At 40.9% G+C, this 16,371-nt stretch overlaps 1 protein-coding gene across 1 annotated transcript; it reads right to left on the reverse strand.

The window, feature by feature from the left end:
- Positions 1–3,866: 3,866 nt before the first annotated feature.
- Positions 3,867–15,870, reverse strand: LOC120901293 (zwei Ig domain protein zig-8-like). Its single transcript, XM_040309085.1, has 7 exons — positions 15,804–15,870; positions 7,191–7,528; positions 6,820–6,936; positions 6,328–6,421; positions 5,998–6,125; positions 4,189–4,468; positions 3,867–4,101 (listed from the first exon to the last, which is right to left on the reverse strand). The coding sequence occupies exons 1-7, from the start codon at positions 15,868–15,870 to the stop codon at positions 3,971–3,973; spliced, it is 1,155 nt and encodes a 384-aa protein (XP_040165019.1). The 3' UTR covers positions 3,867–3,970.
- Positions 15,871–16,371: the final 501 nt, after the last annotated feature.

Below are 16,371 nucleotides of genomic sequence, written 5' to 3' on the forward strand. Positions count from 1 at the left end.
TTTTTCTATATCTCCGACTAAGGCCACAAAATAGGTGCGAAAACGCAAAATAATGTCCAACAGCTCATCTTGCACAATAGGTCCCACACATAGTGCTTCGTTGAGGGAATAGCCTGTAGATGTTTTCGCGGAGCCGTCAAAGACTACTCTCACTTTGGTAGTGGAACTGCTCTCCTTTATGACTGGGTGATTAGGCAGATAATATGTTTTCATGGAGCTTGACACAGTTCCATTAACAGGTTGCATGTGTCCGAGATCTATATATTCCTGCATGAAAGCATGATACTCCTTTTTCAATTGCGAATTTCGGGATAGGCGCTTTTCTAATGCGTAAAATCGGCGCAACGCCTGGCCTTTTGACTCGCCCAAGCGTATCGAGAACTCTGGATGTTTAGGCATCTGCACCACGTATCGTCCGTCACTATTTCTTCCAGTCTTCGATCTATATAGCTCTTCGCAATGCTTCGCATGCATGTAGCTCTTCTGCCTTCCAAAATTGCTCTATTTTTTCTTCCAACGAAACCATTGCTACTCGTGTTGGGTTTGAGTGAGGATTAACGACCTCCTCGCTTGTAGGACCGACTACGAGCCACCCAAACACGCTGTTGATCAGTATTGGTAATTTATCTGCCAGATAAATACGCTCTGCAGTTGGGAAAAAGGTGTAGAAATGCTCTGCTCCGATTATCATATCTATTGATTCGGCCTGATTAAAATGAGGGTCCGCAAGGGATAGTCCAGGCGGAATGTTCCAGCGACTTATATTAATGTGGTGGGAAGGAAGTTTTGCAGCTACTTCATCCATTAGAAATTTACTCCACAAGAGAATTGGCTGGTGCGAGATCGAATTTCAGCATACACGGACTCCCGCACCCTCGTCGTAGAACAACCAGCACCTTTAACGTCAATGTCCAATCTGGAAGTAGGTAGACCTATTAATTTTGCCAATCTTTTGCTTATTAGGTTAGGTTGTGATGCGCTATCTAATAATGCTCTTGCTGGATGCTGATTTCCAAACGCATCCACAACAATGACAATTGTAGTGAGTAAGAATACCTCTCATTGGTCCATTGGGGCTGCTCGGTTTTCGTTTTCCAATGCTGCTCTGCTGTTAAATGAAGCGCTGGGTGCTACCGGAGGGCTGGTATGTAGTGTTCGGTCGTGGGATTGCTGCCGGCGTAAAAAATCAAATGAGTGCAATAAAGAATGATGCTGTTGGTTGCAATGTTTGCACCGATTGGTCGAAGGACAATCTTTCATGCTGTGGTCGACTCTTAAACAATTAATGCAGAGATTCTTCGCTTGCACTATCTGAAGGCGTTCAGATTGCGGAAGTCGCATAAATTGGTTACAGTACCTTAATAAATGATCCAGTCGACAGCAAGGACATCGTTTTGTATTATTTGCGGTGTACGAATAGTACGAAAGATGCGAAGAGGGTCTTACGGCAGGCACAGATGTAGAGCTTACATCCGCAGATTTACTCATAGAAACGGAGTCTAATGTCTTCATTCTTCTTTGTAGAAATTCTATTAACGCCTCATATGTTGGCTTTTTCATGCTAGCTGCCTTGTCTTCCCAATGTGTAAGAGTTTCCGCTGGTAGTTTGGAGCACAAAACATATTCTAACATTGAGCTCCATTGGTCGGTTGGCTCTCCTAGCTTTTGAATCATTTTTACATGCCGATTAAATTCGTCTACCAATCTATGCAAGTCGGCTGACGATTCTTTTCGCAATTGTGGGATGCCGAACATTTGCTTAAAGTGCATCTTTTGCAGAAGATATTCATTTGAAAATCGCTCCTTGAGCTCCTGCCAAGCGATGTAATTTGTTGCACACAACGGGATCGACTCTATCAATCTAGCGGCCTCACCAGTTAATGAAGCTCTCAAATAATGGAATTTTTGTATATCCAAAACACTTGTATTGTTGTGAACTAATGCTTCAAAGGTATCATGAAATGCCATCCAGTGCATTATATCACCGTTAAATTCGGGTAAAGAGATGGCTGGTAATTTAACGTGGTTTTGGATGGGAGAGTGGCTTGGGTTTTGAACGTGGCTCGAGCCAAGCTCAGAGCTAACGGTTTGAGCTGTTTGATTAGGCATGTGTGATAGCATTGCGCTTTTCATAGCTATAAACCTCTCCTCAAAATTATCCATTAATTCCTCTTCCTCTAGCTTCTCAGCTTCACTGGGCGCTAACAAACACAATTGCGTATGAGCCGTTTCAAATTCCTTTTCCATGCCTTCAATCGTTTGGAGCCGGACAGGCACGAGATGCTTATGTTGTTCAGGCTGGAAGTTTGCTAAGAAAACTTCATTTCTTTTCAGCTTCGTGAATAAGGAATTCAACCTTTGCCTTAGGCTCGCAATTTCGGTCATCTTTATACTTGACCTGTTGAGATGGCGGGACTCGGAAAACCGTTGCAACGACGATGGCGGGGAAACACACACAGATGACGACGGATGGCTGCTCCAAACTGCGACTGGCGGGAAACACACACATGTGACGACGGATGGCTGCTCCAAACTGCGACTGGCGGGAAACACACGCAGGTGACGACGGATGGCTGCGCCAAAAATGCGACTGGCGGGAAACACACGATTACGAAGACGGATATCACACGCGCGAAAGTAATAGGTTGCGACACGGACGATAAGCTGACGTTTTCTCACACTAATGCTCAACGGGTTGAACAGTAACTTAAACTTAGTGTTCTTTGTAACACGACGTTACACGATTCAAAGACGAACGAAATTATAATAGACACAAGGCGCCTCACAGTTTTGTTTTAACGCGACCGCGGTGAATCGCCGATTTGTATAAAAAAAAAAACGCGATGGCTGCGGTAGGACGCTTCTTATAGCTTTTACTCGGCAAGACGACGAGGAAGGCGGCAGTGAGCCTGTCCTTTTGGCAACGGACTGAATAAGACGGAGACACGGACAAGCAATCAATGAAGATTAATAAACGGCACGATTGTCCTTTTGCAGGTTGAAATTTCACATTTACTGGCCGCCAAAGTTCGTACACTCAAACACGTATTAACGATCGTTCCTTTGCACGGTACGCACTAAATCACATAACAAAAAAATGATCAGCGAATAAATCTTTTCACTTAGCGCTTATCGAAAAAGGTTTCCAATCCTGGTCACGGCACCATATGATCAGTCTAGGGTTGGACGTTGCGGTATTTTTTATGTTTAATTTTTATTTTAACAAACAACTTAAAAACTAAGCGGATTTCGCGCGCGTCCGATCGCTGCCGTTGCCGTTCGTGGAAGAAAGTTCCCGCTGTTCGGGCGATCACCTTTCTGCTGTTGCCCTCTCACGCACACCAACCAACGCGTTGATGGCCGCCAAATTATGGAACTCTAATTATAGCATTATGGTTCAATTCGCTAGTTATAATATTCGTTAATTTTAGCATTGCAGCTGCCTCAGCTCCTAACTCTTGTGTATAAACACACTCATTCCGTCTAATAGCAATGAAGGGTTTCATCGAGCAAAATAGGAAGCAAAGAGAGATGTTTAAATAATGTCCATACAGTTGATTAAGCGTCTTTTCATTTGCCAAGCAGAAGAAAAAGCTGCTTACGATTTAGTATTAAAATGAATGAATGGGCACGGGAAAATCTCACTAAAAAGAAAACCATTTGAAGGGGAAATGGACACAGTTTTGTAATGAAACTTTTATCTAAAGATCATGGAGGGGGGAGGGGGAACATTCGAATACGTTTGATTTTTTCCAGCTTATACTCAAGTCATTTACCTACCTTACGCTCGAATTCGTTCCTTTCTTGTGATATTAAAATTATTAAAATACAATTGACTTTACTTCGAAATTATTTTATTTCAACGTCTTCGATGCACAAGAATTTTAACAACGTTCTTTTCTTCGCTTATTCTGTTCGGTCTTGTCTTGTTGGTTAGGGATGAGTTCTACGATGAATTTCTTCACCGTCATCACCGACAGTTGTTGGTCCACGCGTGGATTTTCAGGAAAAATGCTGTTGATGCAATACTGGGCACCATTAAGCTCAGCGGCAAACTCCACTGGCTGGGCGGCAATGCTAACCGCTTAAGCGGGGAGCCCACTGTGAAAAGGAAAGTTAAAATATCCATGAAAATTTTTACATATTTAACACATTACACAAACATCATTTAAGTACAAAAAGACTCACACAACGGTAGCCCTGACAAATACTGTCTGAAATGTTTCCAGTATCGGGCGAACACTGTCGTATTTGTCATTGCCCTTGACGCGGTTAGCGAGTAGGGCGGTCGAACGGTACCATTCATGATATGCACGTTGATCGTGGAAGGATCGGCATTCGATGGGGAGCAGACGTACTTCCCGCTGTCGGTGGTACGGGCGCGCTGTATTAGCAGGTACGATGTCGTCATTTCACCCTTCTCCGTTATGACCGACACACCGCCCCGGGGTGAATCGTAGTTGATCTCCTGCATACAAACAAAAAATGTGAAGTGAGAAGTGGAGAAGAATCAAATGGAATAAATAGAATATGCTCTCGAACCAAGAAAAAAGCTCCCAATCAATTGACATTGACACTTTTCATTCGTTTCATTCATTTTTATCGATTTTGAAGAACGACGCAGCGAAAACGCAGTTTTAACGCGAACGTGACTGACCGGCAATTTTCATTTTGAATGCAGTTAGGGGAACACATCGTCAAAGCAAGCAAGATCATATTCCATGATAATTTATGTGTACCGAAGTATGATCCCACGTTTTTTCATTTGGCTTCGGTACGTTATTGAAGACTTCTTTTTCTCTTCTTTTAATTCTTATTCTTTTCCATTTATTTGTCAGTTCGTTTTTTTAAATTATGCTATTAATACTGAATTTATAAGGAGAACGAGGAAAGCTGAAGGATGGTTTCAAAAGATTCAGTTAAAACTTTTTGCAGATACACTCAAAACGTCCTTTAACAGTGATTGGAGGTTTTTTTATTAGTGTCAGTAATTAGCATTTAGATATGAGTTAATATTTTGGTTTGTTTCAGTTATAAACGAGTGTAAAATCGAACCCTCGGACACAGGCAAATGACGGCTCATTGCACTTTCTTATATAAGCTCATGAGTGGATGCATTGACGCGCCGTCCATTCTCGAAAAAATCATTTCTAGACCCCTAACAGGAGTTTAAGGCCACGAGCTCTATTTAAAACTGATTTCAGGACGACGATTTCGCTCCAAAGACTCTTTACTTCTAATGCATATATCTCTTTATACAATACTTGTTCTCGAAACGTTAGTGTAAATAATCTTTAAATGATTCTGCGAGGCACATATTGACGATCAGAAGCATTTAGTTATTTATTTATATATTTATTTACCGTTTTCACGTTCATCATAGCTACCTGATTCTAATTCGTGATCATTAGGTCTCGTATGATGTAAATTGAAATTAATTTCAACGAGTCAAACCAAGCGAATGTTTTATAACTAAGTAATTAAAAATGATTCAAAAACATGATATGTTTTAAAAGTATATTCAATGTTATCATCGTTCCCTCAATTTGTTTCAATTGTTTGTTTTTGACGAATAAGAAAAGGCATAATAATAACTCAATTTTATAGACAATAACATTAAACCCACAGCAAATTGGAATATTTATCGTTTTGAGCGTAATGTTTTATATTTTAGAATCTACTTTATTGAATATAACCAAAACACTGAATGTTATTTTGACTATCATCGAATCCTCTATTATTTAACAAAAAGAGCTCAACCGTTGTTAGATTTATTCTTTACCTTGCCTATAAAATGTTTCAGTTAGGGCATAAAACACATCACCTCTTAACGTATTTCCAAACACATCCCCCTTTCTAACGTAACATCAAAATGGATAACGTTTGAGTCCCAAGCTTTTTAACATGTTCCCACATTAATTCAAGCCATAATCCAACGCACCATAAAACATATCTTCCGCAACTCCAGACACATAAACACACCTCTTCTCCGCTTACCTGATTGTTGTGGGTCCAAAAGATGGTTGAAGGAGGCTCGGGCGAGTTCCGCACTATGCAGGTTAAATTTACAGTTGAGCCCGTGTTGATGTACAGATCCGGCACACCAACGATCGTGGTGATTGGCTCTGCAGATGGAGATAAAGTTATAGGGAAACGTGGAAAGAAGAAAACAAGTGTCTGTTAAAATGGAAATGAGCCTATACCCCAGAAAAACGAAACACTCAAATGTCTTTCAAAAGGAGAAAGAGAACGAGCAATACGTATCCTAAACGGGTATTAAACCAGTATCAACTCCGTGCATTTAGTGCGGCTTTAGTGAACACTTACCTACGACGGCGAGAAACATTGAGTGCCCGACCGGTGGCGTAGTGGAGATCTGACACTCGTACACGCCCGTGTCCCGCTTCTGGGGGTATCTAATCTGAAAGAACAACGAACCAACGGGTATCAGCTGCCAGTGGGAGACAGACAGACGCAAAAAAGCCAGCCAAATAAAGTGCACAAAAAAGAGAGTTCAACACTCCACGGACGGAATCTCCTGAGAGCTTGCGTGTTCGTGCGTGTGCACAAGGATCTACTGCCAACGCCCACCGGCACATGATCGATGGCCCGAATAGGCCATATAGAGTGTCAATAGAGGGAGAGTGGGTTCATTTTTTATTATTTCATATAGTTTGCTGACTCATCGTTTGTGCTTTTCCCCAAGCTCTCAAAAGGCTCATCGAGAAGGAGGGGAAGAGTAATAGAGGTTGCACTAAATAACAACAAAAACACTCATCGTGTGACGCAATGGGGCAACAGAGGAAAAAAGGTGCTTACTTGTAGCGACCAGTCGTCTGTCTTGGGATTATGTACAGCCTGGAAACGTTGGTCAGACGTATAGGTGAATCTACCTACGGTTAACAGATGAATGTCACGATGCCGCACCCAGGACACCTGCAGAGGACGAACGATCCGCACAGGGGAACGTTTCACGTTGTGTTGTGATATAAGAACAGGTGAAGCACACATACAAACACACATACAGGAAAAAGAGAAACAAATAAAAACACATGGTTAGAATTTATCGCTACGGAAGCAACTCGATCCCGAAAGCAAAAATGGACACAGTCAATACACAACGCGTGGTTGTGTGTAGGAAAAAAACGAGCACGGAAGCAATACGCAGCACCATTGAAATTGAAATTTACCGTTTTGTTGCCGATGTTCTTCACCCGGCAGTTGAGATAGGCCGTCTTCCCAACCAGAGCTGTAATGTTCTTCGAGACGGACAAATCAAAGTGCGGCCCACGGTCAAGCGGCGTACGGAGCAGATTACTCTCGTCCGAGTCGTAAATTTCGTTCTCGCTCGTCTCTGAGTGCTGATGGTGGTGCTGCTGGTGCTGGTGAAAGCCAAGGTGCAGATTGCCAAGGTACGGCGGTGTCCGGTTGCGTATCGGAGGACGCGATACCGGTGAACTGCTGCGATCATCTCTCAGCTCCAGTAGGAATTGTTCCTCCGAAAAGGTCTGCAGTGACTTTGTTATGCCTTCCGGGTTGTTATTGTGGGATGGGAGTTTTCAATCGACGACCACAGATCCGGTGGCAATGGGAGAAAGTAGAGAAAATATACAAACTAGAGGTGGCAGTTGGAAGCTGTCGAACACAGGAAATCGAAACGTCAGAAGGTCGGGATGATAAATGATAAACACTGTTTCCTGCACGATTTTGGGATGAATATAATTGAAAATTGTATACTTTGTTGCTTTCTTTATTGAAGTTTTTACACACTTTCTTATGAAGAAAGACATATTACAGCTTTGCAGAGCGCATCAAATTGATGTGAGTCAAAATATTGAATGAAAATTATAATTTTGACATAGCAAACACCGTTCAAGGTCAATATTATAGTAAAAGAAAACATGAACATATGACAAAACAATTGGAAAAGTTAGCCATCTCCATTCATTAACAAATTTTATAATTTTCATCTTTGCAGGAGTTCAGTTAATATGTTTTCCAAGTAATAACAAAACGGTTTAAATCATTTGCCTTTGATGTAATTTATTATTGGGATTTCAAGTTCAAAGCCAGTTGTCACAACAATATCAATATTTGCTAGAATGACCATTATATCAAACAATCACAACCATCAACATGCATCATTTTCGATGAGACTCATAAAGTCATCGTACTCATACGTACTACATGAACTTACTGCATGTTGAATTTACCTCAAGTAAACATGCTTAGGTATACATAATCTACGCTAAAGTATCTCTCTCTTCACAAGATGGACTGTGATTGTCCTTCCCTTGAGGGATAACATTAAAGTTCTAAGATCTCCACACGCAAGAAAGTAACTTCAATTGACCATGACAGTCAAAGGAAAAGCCTTTCCGCTCCCTTGGATTGAGCTGCATCCAACCACTGTGAAGCTTTGGGTTCATCGCCCTGGAGCGTAAATTAATTTATCGTTGTTATCAATCTTGCTCTCACACTCGGAGCTGTTGCGGTTTAATGCGGCTCTATCGCTTCCTTGGGCACACAAGTACAGCAAAAAAGCAAACACCAGCAAAGCCAATCAAAAGTGACAGCTCTGCTAGGCAGGTGTGAGATGTTAACACATGGATAAAGATACATAAATAAACTGTCACCACATAATCTTTGAGTGATGTTGGCGATTGTGATGTGATTGCGTTGAAGTGCAACTAGATGCCGTTGGTAGAGGAGGGCGGGTTAGTGTGAATGTTTAAGAGATTCGTTAAACGCTACTGGCAGTTGTATAGATGTGCTTTTGTGGACGTTTGATCTACAATCACAGTTCTTGGGAAAGTGCAACGATGGCATTCCGAACATCGAACGGAATTAGCCTAGTGTTACTGCAGAGCAGATTCCGATGATTAAGTTAAGCTGTTTATGGGTTTAAGTTTTAATTGCAATTTGTGTTGATTTGCAGTTGTTTAGAAAAAGAGACTTCGAAATCATAACTCAGGACAATCAGTGTGATATGCCACACCGTTTAAGCCCTCAGGAGAATCGAGCTAATATGATGCTTGAAAGAATACATCTCCATTATCAAGTAAAACATTGAAATTCATCTCAATAAACTGATTACCAAAGGCCTGAGGGCGTTTTGTTTTTACCTTGTAACAAACTCGTTTCGTCTATTTCATAATCCCAGCCCATTACGTTAATTCAATTCCGATGGACTGCCACAATTATCGGAATTCGGTTGTTAATTGTGTGGACGCTAAATGAACTCTAAATTGAATCCTTCCTGCAGGGCACCTGGAACTCTTCTAATGGTATAATCTCCATCTGGGACGGTGAGGGAGGGCTCGGTCGGAACGCCATCGGAACGCCAAACTTTCCAAATTGATTGGTAACGATTATAAGCGTATAATTAAGCCCTTTTTGCCTGTGATTTGGCTGCGTGATTGTGTCCTGTGACTGGGTACAAACCCTCACACAGGCATACAGACATATTTTCCTATCGATTATCAATTCCGGAAATAGCCGATTCCCATCTGGTTTTGTGGAATCTGTCCGAAACGAAAAACAGTCAATTCGGCCATCGCTGCTCCATGCTGCTGAGGGGTGCAGAGGGTATGGTAGTGGGGATTGTTGATCTTAAATTTGGCACACCTCCACAGTGGATACGCAGCTGGTACACATAGAGACTGGAAGCTTCACAGGACGGCAACGTGATTGGAATCTGTCAAGGGAACACACACAATTAATATACGGAAAACACTCTCACCGCAAGGCACACCAGGCTAACGGGAGTGGCGAAGTATCATGCAGCTGCGACAACTAGCAATCGACCGCTGGGCGGATTTATTGATGCGGTTTGTGTGATGATTATGGTTGAAGGGAAAGCAGAACAAGTCGTGGGTTGGAGTGGATTGATTTTTGTGAAATGTTACGCATGGCAGTGGGCTAGTCTCAGTAAGTTTCAGTCAATTTGACGGGATTCAGACTCAGTTGTAGGATAAATGAAATTTTAGTATATTTTTTATTGAAACTAATGAAAGGTTACACGATTTAACAAGAACAGCGGTTGAAGTTTCGACATAGTATCTTCTTCTTCTTCTTTGGCTCAACAACCGATGTCGGTCAAGGCCTGCCTGTACCCACTTATGGGCTTGGCTTTCAGTGACTCATTCAGTGACATAGTATCAGAGGTCCTTATTATTTTCTTTTCATTAACTTGCAGACATAAATAGTGAAAAATGCTTAACATTCTATGAGATTGCTATAAAGAATGTCATTTTAAATGCAGATTGCTTTTATTCAGGCATATAACTCTGTCAAAATTACTGATCAGGTTTTGCAAAAGAAAACACATGTTTTAGGTTTGGCAATTGGATTTGAAAGCTTCTTTATCTTCTTCGTTATCATTTTGCTGTGTTTACAGATTACAAATGTGAACCAGATGTTGTACAGTTATGCCATTGTGCTGGCATGCACACCAAACCATTGTTCAACCAAACCGACCCCAACATGAGGTACAAAACCCAAGATTAATATTCATACATTTTCAGTTATAAAACTTAAAAAAGAATTCTCTCATACTGATACTTTTGTAGGGAAAAGGCTAGCTCTCCGGCATTTTTACGCGAAATATCTTGCACTGCCGTGCATGCTTACGAGCCATTAAAAGCTGCCCCCTACTTCTACTGGAACTGTGGAGCTTTATCATAACCATACCCTCCTTGTCACACTAGAAAATGAACAAAGCCTCAATAGAAAACGAACAATTGGGACTCCATAAAGTACTGTCTCGACCTTAAATAACCTCCTTCGAACCCGTAAAGGCCGTTTATTCTGGTTTTCCGGCCAAAGGGGCGACAGTTCCGGCTAGCGTGTCGGTATTCCATCTCCGGTGATCCTTTCTGCTTGGAGGTTTCCTTCCTTCTTGATTTCGTTGCTTTGACTTCCTACACTGGCCTAATCTTACCGCAATATTTCGAGCGTGGGTCCACCAAACCAAAAACCCACGGTGCAGCCCGCATTCGACTCCGGAAAGGTCACTGCGAGGCAAAATATGTACCCACAAACCTTCCTAGAGCAGCTCTTCGACAAGATTCTGCTCGGTGTATAAAAAGGGTCACAATTTCTTAGATTTTCTGACTGGTGCCGAGTTCATTAATATTCCTTGTGCCATTGTTGCCCTGGCGAGGGTTTTTGTCTGTTTTCAAATACGCCAAATTGGATATCTCTGCACAATGTTCGTTAAAAACAAGACAAATGGTTCCACGATCGAGTACTGCTCCGAAGAAAAAGAGATAAAATAAGTAAGCTTTCTTTTTTTGCTGTTCCTTATATCGATCGGCATTTTCGCTTATACAGCATCTCGTTCGCATGCATTAAATGTGCGTGTAATGTGTTTTATCTCATGAATTCACAATTTATAGGCTCGACAACAATGGGATTTATCCGCGAACATGAACCCCGAGTTACTCTTTTTAATTTGATTGGAAAGGATGAGATACAACCATTTAGAATAATCTGTCCATAATTTCAACACATTCCAATGCTATTGCAGAAACTGCAAGAATAAACTACCTTAAACATTAAAATACACACAAGCACGCTCTCTTTCGGTTTGTTTAAACATAGAAACAATGTATCACGGAAATTAATTACATCTTTTCATCGCTTCCATCATTGTTCCGGACAACAATATCACACACCTCACGCACGTGTCCTTGAGAGCGTGTTTGGAAATATCAATTTTAACACAACCGTAAACACTTTACGAAAACGGTACAAAAACAGAACGATGCAGAGAACAAAACAGAACCGCCCAACTCTTCACAGAATGCATAACAAGCTCTTCTTCTCCCAAACGTGCTACCATGAAGTAAGTGAATGTTCGTGTGTCTGAGCTTTGCTTCCTGCTACAGGCATCAACTCTAGACTTAAGCGGAAGCGAAATGAACCATTATTATTTAAATTACATCATTTTCGATTGCTGCGTGTGTTCGACGAGTGATATGATGGGCGTTCGCGGATGTGAATGTGTGTCGTTGGAAAGCGAAACGAGTCAATCGCCTGGTGCGAATTACTGTATCCTCCTGTCCTTAACTCCCTCTGTATTCAAACTGCTGTTGCCAAAAAATGCAAATCCATTCCGGCACCAACGAAACCAGCCCGGGCTGTCGTTAAGCGTAAATGGCTATTAATAAATCATTCCGAGGCGTTTCGCACGGAATGATAACGTCTTTTTTGTTTTTGCTTGCATGTGTGAGAATTTTCGCCTGATCGCTTCATGTAGTCGTTTGGGTAATTTTAAGTTTTCGCTTTATGTGTTTTTTTGTTTCCTTTTGCTTTTGCCACCTGCTCTAGTGGATATGGAACAAACAGAAATAAAGTAATCCCCGAGCTCAGCGTAAAACCACCGTTCTGCTCGAGAGCTTCAAGACATTTGATGATGTTTTGACGTGTTTTCAATTTGTTTTTATGCTGCTTTTTTGTGTTCATTTTACTTCCTCCAAAACTTGGACACATTTAGTTAAATGGAAAAGTGATTTCAGTTTGTGCGAAACGCAGATTACAGTGAGCGTTAAACAATGTTGTCCCGCTTTCTTGTACAAGAGCAGAGTGGACAGAAAAACTTCAACACACAAAAAATTACTCAACATTCGTCCACGCTAACGGTTGGCAGTAAAGGCCTTACCGTAGTGCTGCTGTTATTTGTGTATGTTTGCGATCAAATTCAATTTCGACGCCAGGCAGGACGGATGGTAAACGCAAGCCTGTTCTAGTGGCCGCCGGCACCGGCATGATGGGATTTCGCTAGTCGGTGCGATATTCTGACAGCGGAAAACGCACGACAAGTGACCGATCGAGGATAGTAAAGGAAGGACAAGGGAGTTTTTGTGCGTTTTTTGTGCAAATACCTTTTTGCTTTCTGTTACCAGAACGAGAAAGAAAGGAAAATATGCTTCGGAATTTGTAAAAGATACATGGAAGCCAGATGCTTGGGAGGAAAGCCTAAAATCTTGTATTTGTGATTCTTCATGAAAGGGTATGTTTCTTCATTCCTGATAAATGATGAAATTGCTCTAACAAGTTGTAAACTTTGATAAACAACGAAACAAGTTTTTATAATTCGTCCATGGAACAAGCTTAATGGACATACATTTATAAATCTATTATCTCCAAAGAAATTTCGTTAATGACACTGTTCTATAACTTTTCTCCCAGCCAAATCTCAACGAGAATCAATAAAAAAAAACATGACGAAAAACCGAGCCGTTCTTGTGCTGATGCTGCTCCCAGAACATCAAAATCTGATTCCAACTATCGGGCGTTATCACTTCCTGTCAGTTCTTTGCATGCCAGTAGATAGAGCACAAAAAAGCGTGGTCCTTCAATAAGATAGCCTTTTAGCATTCTAGCTCTCGGCATGGAGCTTCTGCTTGTGTGTTTAAGAGATTCATTTCCCAAACCCTTTCGAAGGCAAGAGAAGGTATGATTGATGTATGAAGAAGGGAAAATTGGTTTTTTGTTCCTCCACTGTTTTTAATGATCGATGGTTCGATATGTCTGGACGAAGAATCAATTTTATATTGCTTGTTTCGATTAAAAATTCAGTTGTGTTCAGTTCAAATATTTATTTTGCAGTTGAAAAACGACATTGGTAAACGGGTTTTAAAATTCTTTCGAATCTTCGGGTTTTAAGAATCGGAATATGAATGCATAAACAGCCAGCAGCTACAGCAAATGCTACAATGGCGTTTCACAAAATGATAACTAACAATAAAACATTAAAACACATACGATAGTTCCTCACATTGAGTGACTCTGATGCAAAGCAAAAAACGGTCCTGCGAGATAAAAACGGAACTCAATTCATATAATTATACTTCTTGTTATCTGCACATTACTTTCCAACGATCCTTGCATTCTGTTGGCATCACTGCCATCGTTCCAAAAATGTTTGACGGGCTCGGGAGTGATGGCACCACTGCTCTCATATAGGATGGCAGGGGCTGGGGCATGATGGCATCACTGCCGAGGAATTGAGAAGAAGAAACGTGCGCGGCGGCTGAAAGCGATGATTACCATCAGGTAACCCTAAAGAAGAGGGGAAAGCGCCAAAAAACTAACGCGTCATCGGGGAGTTGAATCAAAAAAGGGGGATAGGAAGCACGCCTTTTTTGAGCGCTTCGTTTTGGTTTATTAAACTTGGACTTGGAATGAAAAAGTGAATTTACCAATAAAGCAGCTGCAAAAACGTGCTTGCGTGAGAACCTTTTTTTTCTGTGATTCTACTCGAACACATTCTGAGATCTTTCTCTCGGTAACTTTGGGTAATTTTACTTGCAGACTTGGGAAATGAATAATTCCACAACACAAACAAAATGTATTCCAATCCCTCCAGACAACGGCTCACATCGACACGCTAAGCAATGACCGTGGAAATGATGAAAAATCAACGCTTCTTGAAACACTTCAACTGATGAATAAATGTCCCTAAAGGCGGGTTACTAAGCCAAATACGAATCATTGCAAACATACTCACATACAAACGCTCACAATATTACAGCTAACCTTACTTAAACAAAAGAGAAAGAACAAAAAAGGCTTAATTTTTTCAGCAGTGCAAACAGGAGAGGTTGGGTTTTCGGTGCCTTCCTCTACTTGGTTGACCTGGCCTGATGGTAGCGAGCAGATTACAGTATTGTTTCATGCCTCGTTTCAATGCTTTGCTTATGCAATGGATCATATCCTTCGCGTTTGTTTGCCACTTTCCATTCGCCTTGATGATGCTTTCCGCGTCCTAAAGCGTGTACACGAGCAAACACAATGCTATTTCTGCGTGGTTTCAATTTAAATTGTACAAAGATATGCCAAAGATACGCTCCAAACGAGTCATTTGGCGGGTATATATGTGTTTGTCGTACATATTTTTTGTTCGCGTTTGCTTTATTGCAATAGCTCGAGGGAAAGCGAATGCACCATCAGCCCAGTGTTGTCCCGAAACAGTGCCGGGAGCCGGCCGGTGTACTGAAGGGCAATCAGAGCTAATAAATCAAAATGCGGCACATTCGGGTTGGGAAACATCGACTGTGCCATTCACGTGCTCTCTAAGGATGGGATGGTGAAAAAAACGGCTGGAGAGAACAAAATACAAAGCAGACTCTACTTAAGAGTTTTTTTTGTTTCTTTGGTTTGTTGATTGAGATTTTAGAAATACTTGTGTATGTCTCATTGTACACGTATGATTGTGTAGCGAAGTATGCCAATATAATGATGACTCGTTATTGTACTTTAGTAAACCTTTACATGTATGATTCATCATACCTAATCGAAGGTTTTTGTTGAACAAATGACTTAAAGAAAAATAATAAAAAAACTGAGCATCTTGCAACTCATTGAGCTAACATGTAAGAGGCATTCAATAACTTCTCCTATCACAGAGGAGTAAAAAGGCTAAATTATAATATTTCCTGCACAAAATCGCTACAGTTGCCACCTAAACAACATACCACAAGTATAAGTAAATATAAAATAATTCATAAACAAGGTTTAGAAGAGAATGAATTGCACCACACATAATTATCTAAATAGCTCAGAGTGCTTAAGCTAATGACAGAAACACAGATGTTGATGAACTAATTCTCATATACAATTTTCTTTGTATTTCCCTGTTTTGAATGCATTTAAATATTTTTATAAATATTTGTTGCATATTTACCTACGAATTTATGTACTGAAATCTAACGTATAATATCCCCTTAATAAAAAAACTTTAAATTTCCAATAACTATAGTGTGAAGCTCATATGATACATTGTTTGTTTTACTTACCGTGGTTTAAATGTACGATGAAAAGGAAAATAATATTTATTCCATACTGAGAGCGCAGTGTGGCCATTACTGAAAAAAGATAACGGACAATTTAGTTTGTTTGTTTTAAACAGCTTTTTTGCTTAATTGACCGATGAATGATTAATACCAAAACAATCCACAACACCAGCAAGCAACAATTCTGCAAATTGGATACGTTTAATAATAAAACAGAACAAACGACTAAGGCATGCACTTTTTTGAGTTTTCCTTCCATCTTTTTTCCCCTTAGCCATACCTTTCCCATGAGCAAACGTATGAAAATAGGTTGAATAACACTGAATGACAGCACATGTCTCCATCACCTCTGCAAAAACCTTTCCATCGAGGCGCAACATTTGAATGATTTATTGCATCAGCATATCCAACGGATGGCACGTTGAATACAACACCAAGCATCCTCTCTTCCTTGCAGTATACACATTTCGCTGATTGTGCAACTGGCTAATGTCACACGCACCTCGTGCACCAGTGTGCAGCAGTCGCCCTCAGCAATTGTCAAGAGTGAAACAGCCACCAGGCGTCTCCA

Source organism: Anopheles arabiensis, chromosome 3 (assembly GCF_016920715.1).
Source record: "Anopheles arabiensis isolate DONGOLA chromosome 3, AaraD3, whole genome shotgun sequence".
Taxonomy (NCBI): domain Eukaryota; kingdom Metazoa; phylum Arthropoda; class Insecta; order Diptera; family Culicidae; genus Anopheles; species Anopheles arabiensis.